Consider the following 14,067-nt stretch of genomic DNA (forward strand, 5'->3'; position numbering starts at 1 on the left):
TGCCCGGTCGGGGGGGGGGGGGTTGTTTACTGAGCGGCTTAGAGTAGGTGGATGAATATGCTGGGCATTGGGAGGGGGTAGAGAAAGAGCTGGAAAGAGGAAAAGGAAAGGGACCATCAAGATTTGGAAGCATGGGGAAGGGGAGGTGACCCAAGGGAGGTGGCCAGCAACTGAAGACCACAGGGCATTTGCACCAAAATGTGTTGTGAGCTATGGGATATAACCTCTACTCCCTCTTTCCACAGAGTCTTTAAAATAGAATCTTATTTTATTTGGGTTTTGCCTTTGGGGGTGCAATAAAGAGCTGAGTGTTAATTCAACATAGTGTAAGAACTCTCCAGAAAGTGCTAGGAGTCTCTCCTTGTGTTCCCCATCTGTGAGGGTATTAGGGACTGCACTGGAGCCCCACCTCCTCCTAGAAAAATTTGTAAGTTGAACCCTGGCCCTTAGTGTCTTAAGTGTGACTGTATTTGGAGATAGGACTAGAGGTAATTCAGTTTAAATAGGACCACAGTTCAGTAGGGCTGGCATCCTTGCAAGGAGAGGAAGAGACCCCTGGGATGCAAACACACAGACTGTCTACATGAGGAGGTGGCCATCCACAAGCCAGCAAAGGGAGGCCGCAGGAGAAACCCTGATCTTGGACTTCAGCTTCCAGAACTGCGAGAAAAGAAACATCCATTGCTAACATACCTACATTTTCTCCCAGAAGCCCTGGCAGACTAACACAGAGCTCCAAGTGTTAGCGTCAATTTTCAGAGCTGTGTTTCTGTCTGCTCACGAGCTCCCTGCCCTGCTAGGCACACAATCCTCCACGTCTCGGCTGATCTCCTGGTATGTTGGGTGATTTCTAAGTCCTATCAACGTGATCATTTCTAGAGCTTCTCTGGGGCAGGGATTCAAAGCCGGACATGATGAAGGAAGACTTTGTACACTTCAGGGACACACATGGAGGAACAAAACAAAAAGGCTCCCAGCTCTGAACCATGAAAAACCGGAGGAAGCCTGGACCGCAGGCTCCACAGCCTGAGAGCAAGACCGGCTTCAGCCATGTTGGCTTGGTGCTGATCCCCAAGAAATGGAATAGTGAGGTCAGGTGTCAAGAGTTTGCATAACCCTGGAGTGAGAATAGATGTGAGATGTGTGACTTATTTTAACACTCAAGGTTACTATTTGAAAGGAATACAAGAAATCAGAGAAAGAATTTCTGGCTTGAAAAGAGTGTTCAAGCCACGCTGGTGACACCCAAAAGGGCGACCTCTGTCCTGCAAGCCCTTCACTCACCCATCTTCCATTTCCTGCTCACTCACCCGTCTGCATTTCTTTCTTTATTAATTGAGCTGGTGCTACCAGACACTGGGCCCACGGCACTCATCCTGCATGTTGGAGATAACTAACATGAAACCTTTCAAATGAGTGAGCCGCTCAAAGTGGGGAACAAGGTACAGAGAAAAGGAAAAAACATCCTAGTTAATGTGCCAAGAAGGCCATGAGCAATCATTTCAGTAAATATTTGTTAAATGAGTGAGGCAAGGTGTACTTGAGACTTTGCCAGAAGTACCAGATTGTACCAGGGAGCTGCGAGAGGTGAAGCTTCCACAGAGGTCAAACACATCAAGGCCAAGTTCAGAACAAAGTCAAGGGTAAAATGCTGCTAGGTCATGGTGGGGGAGAGGGGTTCCCTTCAGAATTCATTTGCTTCCTCCAAGTAACAGAAATTGGAAAAAATTTAGGAGTGGTCATATAAGTTAAAATATAACACTGGTTGCTCCTAACCCCACTGGAATCTGTCTCTCTCGCCCACTCCCCATCTTTCCTTCCCTCCCCCTCTCCCTTCTTCTGCCTCAGGCCAACCAATGACACCAACCAAAGACATACACCACAGTGAGATTCAAGGGAGTGACTGAGTTAGGAGACAGGATGCAGAATGTGACGGAGAGCGATGATTGTCTCAGAAATACAAATGCCCTACAAAAAAAGAAATTCTTCTAGAACCTTTGTTTATATTGCAAAATGCAGGTCCACTCCTCCCAAACCAAACAAAGAAAAGAAATTACACAAGTTGGACGCAGGTAGGGTTGCAGGCAGGGTGCTGGAGTCCACAGGGCAACCCAGTGACTTCCCTCTCACCCACCCCGTCACTGGAGAGAGCTTGTGGGCGCTCCCCAAAGCTGAGGAAGGATCTGAGGGACCATTTGAAAATGTCTGTTCTAGAAGGAAGCCTATGACATGCCAGGCATGGGTGTTGTTTATGGAAAGGGAGACGATGAAGCCTTTGAATGACTGAGAAAGTCATCAAATGTCACATCCTGACCCAGCTGTGCCCGTCTGCATGACACCAGTGATCCTGGGTTCAACAATGGTGGGCAACATGGGGGTACCAACAGGACCAACAGAGGGAAGGATTTACTCCCAGCTTGCAGAGAGCTGCAGCAGCATGCTGAGTGCACAGAGGGTTGGACACAGGCTTCCTGCCACACCGGTGTCACCTGTGATGTGGGATTTCCTGTCCCAATCCAGGAAAGCCTTGGTTATTGCAGCATGAAGATACTTAAGAAATCTAAAATCCCCGGTAATGAATAGATGAATTAAAAAGTGGACAAGAGTTTGTGCATCAAAGGATTTGAAAGGAGAGAAAGGTCTCATTGTTGTTAAGATCAGCTGGGGATATTCAAACTGACTAATCCTGACCCAGCCCTGTCCGTGTCTGCCCTGCTTGCAACAGGCATCCATGACCATGGGTGACGAGGCTGACTCACCTCCCATGCTGCTGATATTCACCAGCCTCCCCTTGGATTTCCTGAGAAGAGGCAAAAACGTCTTGGTGACTTGTACGGCTCCGAAGAAGTTCACGGCCATGCAGGATTTGTAGTCGGCCATGGGAATGAGCTCCCCGTCCATAGGGAAGCCAAGGATCCCAGCATTGTTGATCACGGCCCACAGTCCTGGGGGCAGAAAGGAGCAGCTGTGAGGAGGGGAAAGACAGGAGAGCTCTGGAGACCCGCATGTCAAAGGACAAACAGTCTCCACGAGTAACCAAAACCACCCACCATGGGGTGCTGTGTGCAGAATCAATCTGTGAAATATCAAAAAGGCGGGGGGGTACTTTGTGGGTCTTTCTTTTCGCCTGGAAGTCCTTGCCTGCACTCAGGAAACTGGCTATGTTTCAAATATGGGAAGGGGCACAAGCAGAGGGTAAGAATATCTTTGCCTGGCTTTGAAGTTCAAGAGCTTCCGCCATTTCCCCCTGGAAGGAGTGGGAGAAGACAGTAGGATGTCTTTGCAACCATGTAGGATGAAATTAGAGCCTGTCTTCTCTCATCCTTGATCTGGTAACGATTCCCTAGTTCAGGGAAACAGAAAAAACTAGATGGGAAGAACAAAGACCTGGGATAATTATGGGTCGCTTTTAGGGTTTTGAGCCCTATACTCTGCCTGCACCAGCCTGAACCCCCAGACGTGTATCAGAACCACCAGGAAGGTTCCCACAGACTGCTGGCCCTGCCTTCAGAGACTCTGAGTCAGGGTGTTTGGGGCAGGGCCTGAGAATCTGCATTTCTAACATGTTCCCTGGTGCTGCAAGTCCAGACCACCCATGGACAACCACTGCACAAACAGTGGTTTTCAACCCTCGCTGCACATTGGAATCCTGTGTGGAGCTTTGGTAAATCCCAGTGCTCAGGACTCGTCCCAGCCCAGTTGTTCAGAAACTCTGGGGTGGGAAAGACTCAGAACCCAGGCATGAGGAGTTTCTAAAATTCCCCAAGGTTCAAGTAAGCTTGGGAACTACTCTCTAAATGATAGGAAAGAGGGAACCCGTGGGGTTCTTTGGGGGTTTTTTCTTTTCGTTTTTTCGGAGGGGGTGAGGGGAACAGGAACAGAGGTAAAGATCTGGGAGAAGCAGAGATGCTAAGATTTGATAGAGCATGGTGGGAGATGTCCCCAAGGTATGGTCCCCACCCAGCAACATCAACTGAGAACTTGTTAGAAATGCAAACTTTTGAACTTCACTCTGACCCACTGGACCAGAAACATTGGATCAGGAAGTGTTGCTGAGCTCAGTATCTGTGATACAACTTGCCCTCCATGATCCTGAGGAACACCAGGGGGTGAGGACCCATGATGAGGAGCCAAACAGGTCTCAGGTAGGAAGGACAGCACCGGCCCTACTGGTGACTGTCTGATGGCAATAAGGAGGTGGTGCCAGCCAAACTGCATGAGGACTACATGTAGCAGGGACCTCTCAACAGGGACCAACTGAAAACCCCAGTCATTTCAACACTACCCCAGGGGAATGAGACCTAGCTCAAAGGGGCCCATACTGTTTTTGCCACATGGCAGAAAGATGGCTCTAAGCATAAATTGAGTTATAGAAAATAAAATCTCATTTCTTGCACACCAGTTTGACCTGAATTTGCACACAATAGTGATGGTGAGTACTAAATGAGAGGGTGCCTGGCACATAGGAAGAGCTCAACAGCTATTAGGTGACAAGTGGGAGGATGTCACCTTCATAGCAAGTGCTAGTTTCAGCCTACCCAGCCAGATGCACACCTCTGGCCAGTCCACACAGAGCCTGATAATGTCCTAGACTAGACGCTGGCAAAGTAAACATTTCATCTTTGCAGGCGCTGCTGCCCTAACTCCGCTGTTACAACAGGAGCAAGGGCAGCCACAGGCCACGTGATCCAGAGTGGCTCTGCTCCGGTGAGAATTTGCACGTGGTCATTGACATTGAATACTATATAATTTCCATGTGTCTTCTTCTGATTTCTTTTAATTGCTTAAATTAAAAGAAGAAGCCATTCTTAGCTCATAGGCCACACAAGAACGGGGTGTCAGACCTAGATAACCTTCTTTAAATAACGAAGTTAAAGAGGTGGAGAACAGATTTGCAATTGCCAGGGGTTTAGGGATAACATATACAGCAGCACCAGAACTTTTTCTTCTATCTACCTGAGTTTTGGTACCTGTTAACTGCTATAGAATTCTCAGCTGGCCACTAAGCCCACTATACCTGTGGAACTTAATAACAGCTTAACCATAATTAATATTAGTTAACAGTTAGCAGTCTGATAACACTGAGTCAATAACATGCTTTGTAGGAATACAGCACCTACTGGTCTGTCTCCAGGTCCCCAGTGGTTCTTTGACAAATAAAATCCTTGGTCATGGTAAAGCCCTGTCCCTCTGCTCCAGTTCACCTTTGACTTGGGATATGGAAGTTAGAGAGACCCCAAGGAGAGCAGATGGAAGGTGTCCTGGCCATCCTGTTCCAGAGGAGGGATGCTGGCCACAAAATAGCCGGTGCTCACACCATGGAAACCAGTCCGCTTCCTGCCTAGACACTGGGATTTCCATTCTCCAGGTGCTCAGTACTGTCCTTCTGGGCCTCACAAAAGGGTTCTGAATTGAACTTGACCTTGAATAAGAAGCCATGGAGCCAGACTCATGAGAGGGATGAGCCCAACCCATGCCACAGCAAGACTCTAGGCCAAGAACCCTGCCTCTCTGCTAAATGACTGCCAAGGCTACACCTGCTGAAAATTGATCCTTAGTGACCAACAACTTAGCTTTTCTCTTTTCATTTCAGGTTTTAGATGTTTACTTAGGATTTACTGCTCTGAATGTTGAGTGAGTGGAAATACAAGCTTTTTACTAAGCCTGTGCCTTGTGCCAGGGACCCTTCTAAGTGGTCTCTGCATAATAGTTAATCCCTTGAGTACAAACCAAGGCAGTCACCATTATCTCTTTATTCTAGGAATGCTTGCTGAAAAGGGGTTGTAAACTGGAAGTGCCAGAGGCCTCCATGGGAAACCTCCAACTGAAGCCAACATAGGAGAGAGCAGAACTAAGAAATGGATACTGGATCCAGCCATGCCTGAAATCAACAAGCCTTTTCAATTATATAAGCAACATATACATCTTACAACTCCATCCATCTTTCTTTTTGCTTTAGCAATTTTGAATTAGGTTACGTCACTTGTAACAGAAAGAATCCTGGCACATATGTGGATCTTGTTCTCAAGGAACATAATGGTGGGGAGTGGGAGATGGGCAGATACTTACAATAGTGCAGTACAAGAGGTGTAAGCAAGATATAATTAAGAAGTGTCTGGAAGAAGAAGCAAATAATGAGAGTTGAGTTACCAGGAAGGTCATGCAAGAGATGTCACATGTGCACTGGTCTCCTACAAGAGCAGAGTCGACCACGAAGACGCTGTTGAACCAAGGCAATGAACGGTCTTAGGGAAAGGGAGTGGAGGTGAGGGGCCAAGTCAAGCAGGAGGAAGCTGGGTGTGCAGAGGTGGGAATTATACATCCTGTTCTGGAAACACTTCAGAATTTATTACATAGACAAGCAGGTATTGCAGATTAAGGATTTGGCAGGGGTCCTTATCCTGAAAGTCCTTTTAATCCTCATGATGGTGTCTCAGTTCTGTTTGGTGACAGATAGGAAGCCACTGAAGCAGCCAGTGAACCACTGAGAAGGCAAATGTCCATCCCAAGTCCTGGCTCGTAGGAGGAACTGAGCCCACAGAGGCTCTTTATGTCAAAGGGTTTTTAGGATCATATATGTGGTAAAGATTACTCTCCATTTGGAAAGTCGTGGGGAAGGGAAGACGGGTTGCAGGGAGGTCACTGGGGACTCAGGCGGAGATGGCGGGGGCCTGAAATAAGCTGCCACTTCTAGGAGATGGTGGGAAGCAGCTGGACCATAAGTGTCTAAGGAGGCAGAACTGATAAGGAGTCAACAAGATGCAAGATCAAGGGAAGCTGGAGGTCACAGTGACCCCTGGATTGCTGGCTTCAGTGATTGATTAGGTGGCAGTACCAGCATCTGAGCTGCGAAACGTGGGACGGCACGTTGATTTGCAGACTGGCACCAAGGGAAAAAGACAACCAGGTCCGTTTTTGACAAGTTGAAGTGGAAGCTTTGAGATATATGGGAAATGTCTGGTGGACAGTTTTCTCCGTGTGTAGATCTGGATGTGGAGAAAAAGAGCCCAGTTGTCCACACAGCTCTGGAAGCCAGTGGCATAAATCAGTGTTTCTCCACCCTCACCAAACTCTGGCATCACCCAGGGACCCTTAAAACCACTGACAGCTGAGGTGCTCCCCAAAGGACACTGATGATTTGACTGGATTTTAGGGTGGGAGAATCCAGGCAGGGCAGACCCCAGGACTGTGGGATCTATGATGTCATAGGGCATGGGAGTTTGGAAGGAGCCCACCCTTGGTTAATTCTCTGCTATCACCATCTTAAATTCTCAACCATTTCTTAAACAAGGGCCCCCCATTTTCATTTTGCAGCAGGTCCTGCGGGTTATGTGTTCCATCCTGGACCCAAGACTGGTAGTTTCAACCCCCCACAGGTGGTCACAATGTGAGTAGGAAGCTGCGGGTGGAGTCTCGGAGGCACTCGCATTTGCTGGGGAGAAGAGAAAGACGCTCATCCAGGAGAAGCAGAAAGGGTGATTAGAGAGCTGGGAGGAAAGCAGGATCTCCTCCTCTAAGTGCCAGAGAGGAGTTCAGGTGTTGGACTTGAGATCAACACTGACGACCTTGGTCGGGTCAGTTAGAGAGGCATGCAAGAGTCCACTATCACTTGGACATGAAGTAAAATGCAAGGGTGACGGGTTGCAGAGAGCTTGCCGTGAAGGAGAGAGAAAAGAAAGAGCAGAGGATAATGGAGGCCCGTGCCGTGTCTTCTGCTAAGCTGGGGAGCCTGGTGCATTTAATAATGCTGGCCCTGAGGAGGAGGAGATGGGGAGCCGAGAGTGACTGAGAGGAACTCAGAGGGAAAGGGGCAGAGACTTCTGCAAGTGCCCCAGGACAGGGCCTGTGTCTGAGTCATTCCTAACATCCGAGTGTCCACAGAGGCCACAGCGTGCGTGCGATAGGGCACAGTGCAGATGTTCTCAGAGAGAACCAGAAAGAGAGCCAGGTGTTGGTGAGGCAGGCACAGGCAACCAAGGGCTCAGGCAGTTTGGCAATACCTTTGTCCTGCACCTTTTCTACGACTTTGCTGTGAGCGTCTTTGATCTGCTGCGGGTTGGTGACATCCATCTGCAGCACCGAGAGGCGCTTGGAGCAGGATCTTCGCAATTCCTCTGCTCCAGAGCCCTTTTCATCCAAAACCCCGGCAAATACCGTGAAGCCCAGCTTGTCCAGATGCTTGGCCAAATCATGGCCGAACCCAGAGTCACCACCTGCAAAGGGCCAAAGCAAGACAGCATGAGCACAAACCAAAGCGGCAGGAGAGATGACGGAACAGGGAGAGCCTCGCGTGCTGTTCAGGGACGGCCAGGCTCTCTGAAGAGGGGATGTCCTGGGAAGTTTGCTAAGCAGGGAAATGGGTGGAAAAGTCAAGGCAGACAACTTCCTCATGTAATGAAAGGGAGGTCGTGTAGACTTGGGTGTGGAAGGAGTAGACGGACATAGGGACAATGAGCAAGATTTTGGAGACGGTGGAGCTGGATTGGCTGGTGGCCAAAGAAGAGAGTACAGAGAAAACCAGCAGCATGTTGTAGCATTTTCTATTTTTGCTCTAAGTACTTATTTTTCTTGTGTAATTCCATTTTTCAAAGGTCATGCTGATAAGAATGGAGACTAGCCAGCCCTGCAAGGGCAGGGGAGGACGTGAGAGAGAGGCCAGCCTGCCTAGCATCTGCAGACACTGCCTGAGAGAGAGCAGCCCGGACAGAAGGCCATAAGCACACTGTTCTGCGAGGACACAGGGTAACATAAAAGGGGAAGATGTGTCCGTTCTCTCAGAAGCCGAGATGGCGGTTTACCCAGTCCCATTAGGAAGATATTGTGGACCCTAGGAAAAATGTCTCCCACCCACAAGTACAAGATACAGATATCTAAAATTTTAAAGTTGAAGAGAGCATGGACATGAAATCCCTGAGCATAAGAAAAGGGTGACAATTAGTTATCCCAGAATAACAAACATGTAACAATTAGTTTGTCTCTACAGTTGTAACAGTGAGAAAAATGTTTACATCGGCTATGTCATGTGACCTTTCCTGCAAGCCTTGAGGGGTCCCTCTTGTCAGTACTTGGGGACTGTAGTCAGGTATCCTCCCCATACCTGTGGCCCGAAAGGATATGAATTGACCTGAAGGTAACGTGGAGCCAGGATTGCAGCCAGTCCACGCTCCTCTGGGGAAGCCAGGTGTTCGCTGCCACTGCCTCTCTGTTCTGCTTCCCACCCTACCCTCTGCTGCATCATTGGCACAGCTGGACATATGGAGGCTCCTGGTTCCCCTCAAGTGGTGTGTGATCTCAGGACACTAACTAGCATGTTCCCTCTGCACCAAGAGAACAGTTCTGCATTACAGAGACAGCTGGCCCAGCTCTCTGCAGCACCTACTGACCTCTGCACGCGGACAGGCTCCTCCACCCGTTCAGGCTGCCAACCACAAAGGTACACCAACTGTCCACTTGTACCCAGGCCCAGCCTTCTGTCATCTGCTGCTAACTTTGAAGAGAAGCATGAACTCTGCCCTTTCTTCTTCTCGTCTGGCCTTTGTGCCCCACTGGCAGGTGAGGTCAGTGCCTTTCGTTGTGTGCCCCCGCCCACAATGCCAGGGCTGCCCCTCCCCCACAGGGATCCTCGGGCTCACCAGTGTCCTGTGTAACTCCACCACTGGATGAGGGCTGACCGAGCCAGGGCGACCAGCTTTCCCCACTCAGCACTGTGGAACTGTGACTTGAATGTGCTCCTGCTAAGATTCAGATCTATGTAATGGTGGTAAGAGGTGGAAAACCTTAACAGGCCACAAGGGCACCTCCTCTCATGAATGGGAATAGGTTCCCAAATCAAAGGCCTTGAGGAGAGAGCACATCCTGCCTTCTGCCATGTGAGGAAGCAGCAAGAAGACTCCACTCGACCCCAGATGCCAGTACCATGACCTTGGACTCCCAGCCTCCAGGACTGTAAGAAACTCCTGTTCTTTAGACATCACCCAGCAGGTGGTGTCCTGTTACAACAGCACCAGTGGCCTAAGGCTGTCCAGGAGGACAGGAGTCTCACAAGCCGGCTGGGCAGAGACCACCCCTTCCATCGTGAACGCACACGAGGCATTGCTGTGTTTTTCTGAAGCATGGTAACAGGCAAAGCCACAAATAGAGTCTCACGTCCCGTGGTATCCACAGAAGTAGGGCAGTAGACTTCTGGCTCATGACAGCACCCAGCTTGGGGTGAACCTCAGGTGACCTCCATCACACGCAGGCTTAGAGACACCCCACATCCTGATTATAACCCCGGCTTCTTTCTCAAATTAGTTTCAGTGTCTTGCCTGAACCCCACCTTTTTTCCTTATTATAGACTCTAACACTTGCCTCTTGGCAGTTCCTCAGAAGGCTAAACACAGAGCCCCAGAGGACCCAGCGATCCACTCCTAGGGTACACCCAAGAGAAGCACAAGAGGTACACAGTGCCCATGGCTACGCTCTTCACAAGAGCCCAGAAGAGGAAAGTAAGCCACGCCTGTCGCCCGGAACGGATCAACAGAACGTGGTCTTTGCCTACGATGGTTTATTCATGATGGAAAAAAAGGAGTGACACAGGCTGTCACAAAGAGGGACCTGGAAGCAAGAAGCCAGGTGGCAGGGACAAGAGCCAAGAACAGCTGTTTTCACCTTGACCCCATTTTCTCTTAGTGTAGAGTGACTTGGCAGGTGGTGTCCAAGGCAGTGCCTTTGACCATCTTCATGAGTCTGAGATCTTAGGAAAGTTCCTAGGGCAAGCCTGGCACAGAGCCGGTGCTAGACGCAAACCGAGCAGAATCACAACAAACGCAATTCAAGTCCTTTGATCCCCGAGAACAGCGAGGGTTAAGAAATCCTCCACCCCCGAGTTCTGGGAAGGGCTCACATGAAGGGTTCTCCTCTCCCTGCAGGATTTAGATATGACTCAGAGCGCCCTTGTTCTAGACCAGAGCTGCCAGACTCCTCATCTGTCACCTAGTAAGAGATTAGCTGAGCTGCTCGTTCCCACTGATCAACTGCAGCTAAATATCTCTTAACCTAAGGATTCTCTCCTCCTCCCCAGGTCCTGGCCCACCTTCAGCCTGAGCCAGAAGGCCACCCCCTTTCCACAGCCCCTCCTGATCTTGCAGCTCCAGTTATCTGGACTCCCAGCGCCCAGTCCTTCTGGACTTGTTTATTCCTCCCTATGAAAGCAGACTCCTTTTGCCTGATCCTTGAGATGTTTTGCAGATCACAGGGTCATAGCATGGCCCGTCCCATAGGCTCCTGCAGTAATCCTCAGGCATAAAGTTTCTCCTAACTACCCATGATCTGTTTTGATCTGGAGGAGAATGAATGGACCCAGAGTTTACAAGAGACCATCTGCTTGTGCTCAGCTGTGTGGGTGCAAGCCGACTCCACATCCCTGCTGATGCCATGCGTCCTACCTCCCTGCCTGAGCTTCCTTATTCGCAAAACAGGTTTAATAATAGAACCTGTATCGTTAATATCTGTGAAGTGCCTAACAGCATCTCTGGAGTGATTACTCTATAGGTCTGTTTTTAAAAAACTGTCATCCTTCCTGCTTTTCAGGATTTTGAATAGACAATGTTAGGAAATGGAGAGTTTTTCCCCATGATGGTCTGCTGAGCGTCCTGATTAAAAATAAGACTGCCTGGCTGCCTCTGCACCTTGGGAGACAAAATGGCACCTTGTGGAGCCTCCCGCTCCTGTGGGAAAGTGGGGTCCTCACAGCATTCCCCACTCCCACCTAGGTCAACTGAGGAGGTCACAGAGACAGAGGGCTTCACACAAGGCCTGGCATGTCAGCAGTAGCAGTGACCAGCCTGCTGACTCCAACCCCAAGTCACTTCTGATGTGCAGGGTTGGAGATCAGGCTGGGCTGAGGTGGGCAACCCTGAAGCTGTGCGGGTATCAGGGGACCTTGGGAAAGCCTGTGGCCAAGAGCCCCTCTCCATTGAGATAAGCTTTATGTACTCTGGACATCCTGAGGACAGAGATGCCCATGTGAGAGAGCAGAGGATGCCCCAGGAGATGCACAGCTGCTGCTGGTGAAGTAGTCATTCCTAGAATAGTTGACGCACTTCCTGCATGCCAGCCAGCCTGGCAGAGGCCCACTCCCTGAACGCTCCAGCCACCTCGGGACAAGTAAAGCTATTATGACCAGAGGAGGAAACTGAGGAACAGAATGTTCCATCTCTTGGCCAGGACACAGCAGAGGTAGTCTAGACCCAGACATGGCTTAGGATCAGAACACCTGGGGTAGAAATTATTAAAATCCTTCACGACCCAGTAGGTGGTCAATAAGAGCATGTGTTGAATGAATGAGCATTTTAGAGGTCTCTGGAAGGTGAGTGCCTCAGAACAAAGAAGGTCCTTTTTCACCAGGCTGAGGATACCTGATGCATAAAGTGCTCAACAAATCAACTAATGTTTGTGGAGTCAGATGCCTCTCCTAAGAGAGGGGAGAAAACCGCTGAGGCTGGTTTTAGCTGTGCCCTTTGAGACCATTCTCTCTCTAGCGGGCTGGAGACCCATCAACTTAGAGCAAGCAATGAGCCTAGAGTCTGGTCTGTGCACTACTGGAGTAAATCTGAAATCGCACTTGATCTTTAAAGTATTGATAAAGTCTTGATTGATGTGCAAAATGGAAACATTGTGAATCATCTTGAATATGTAAGAGTTCACAATTGTACAGTTTCTAAGTGTGTTTGTGCTCCTGCCACCGGGGTGCTCTGTGTGGGCTGGGGAACTCCTCAGTCAGGTCTTCCAGGGGGCAGGCTGTGAATAACGCAGGTTGGGGACTTCTTCAGGCCACACGCACCCTACCTACCGAGAGGGATGGGTGAAGGGATGTGAAGGCTCATTGACAAAAGTGGGGGCCCTTCCAGAGAGAAAGAAGAAGGGAGAGGAATTAAAGATCTGTGAAAGGTATCTAGTCTCTGACTCGTCGTATAAGTAATGAAACCTCCTGGTCAACAAGACCAATGGAAGAGGCATTGTCCATGTCCTCAACAATCTTGCATTGTTTTCATAATTTTCCCCTTTTTTTTCTGGTCTTTTTCGCCGTACAGGTAGTTCTTTAACAGGATTATAGCACACATAAAATTTGCCAGCTAATTTTTAAATTAATACTATATAAAGCAGTTTTACATATTTTACATAGTCTTCAGAATCCTAATTTTTTATTGCTAGATAAAAATTTCTGTATTAAAATGTGGCCTGGAAGAAATGGTGAAAGTCCACATTCTAGAGCCAGCAGACTTGGGTTCAAATAATTCTGCCACTTACCAGCTGTGTGCCTTCAGCAAGTCACGGGGCCTTTCTGTGCATTTGTTTTCTCATCTGTAAGATGAGTGCTGCAAAGGACCTGCTGAGGACCTGCTCAGAGAGTTGTTAGGATTAAATGATTCAATATATTAAGATAATTAGAATAATGCCCAGCACACAACAATTGCAAACTTGGTGTTTATTCACTGAAGAGTAAATTTTTTTTTCTTTAACCCATGCTGCACTTTCATTGGCTACTTCTAGTTTCTAGAACAAAAAGGGTTTCAGTTTGATTCTCCCTGCAGAAGATTGTCACAGCTATCAGAACCACAGCAATGAATCAGCCAAGGACACGGCTCTGTCCCAGAGTTCCTTTGAGCCCCTCCTGTGCCAGTGACATCTCCAACCCACAGCAGCCCCACGCAGAGCCCCTCAGGGGCCTGCTGCTTCAGAGGCTCCAGACTCCTTCTCATAGTGAAGTCCACTTCTAGCAGGGGACAGCTAGAAATTGAAGACCTACTGTGTTTCGGGAAGAGGACATGGTCTGAATATGTGTTCCATTTGGCCCATACAAGGTTACTTTGTAAAAATTTGAACCAAGACTCAAAAGCAGGAGAATTTTCACCTGCAAAATCCAAAACAACAGCTTCTCTTGATCAAGCAGGCCCATCTCACTGGGGACTCACAAGCTGAGGCTCGGGGCCCCAGTGGCACCCCCTCAGATGGGAGCAAGGCTCCCCACGTGACCTGCCCTGCCTGGGGCCCTGAGCTGAGGCTGTGACATACATTGTCCCACTT

The 14,067-nt window shown here is 49.0% G+C and overlaps 1 protein-coding gene across 4 annotated transcripts in view; it reads right to left on the reverse strand.

The window, feature by feature from the left end:
• Hsd17b2 (hydroxysteroid 17-beta dehydrogenase 2) overlaps positions 1-14,067 on the reverse strand; it is a 96,999-nt gene that overhangs the window by 52,480 nt on the left and 30,452 nt on the right. For 3 of the 4 annotated variants that reach the window (XM_048792351.1, XM_048792350.1, XM_015496018.2), the window contains 2 exons: positions 8,001-8,213; positions 2,760-2,945 (listed from right to left, as the gene is read on the reverse strand). In XM_048792351.1, the coding sequence (XP_048648308.1) occupies positions 2,760-2,945; positions 8,001-8,213 (399 nt within the window). Of the gene's footprint in view, positions 1-2,759; positions 2,946-8,000; positions 8,214-9,383; positions 9,538-14,067 lie in introns of those variants that run through there. The other variant, XM_015496020.2, reaches the window with a different exon arrangement.

The sequence above is a fragment of the Marmota marmota genome, unplaced genomic scaffold, assembly GCF_001458135.2.
Source record: "Marmota marmota marmota unplaced genomic scaffold, marMar, whole genome shotgun sequence".
Classification (NCBI taxonomy): Eukaryota; Metazoa; Chordata; class Mammalia; order Rodentia; family Sciuridae; genus Marmota; species Marmota marmota.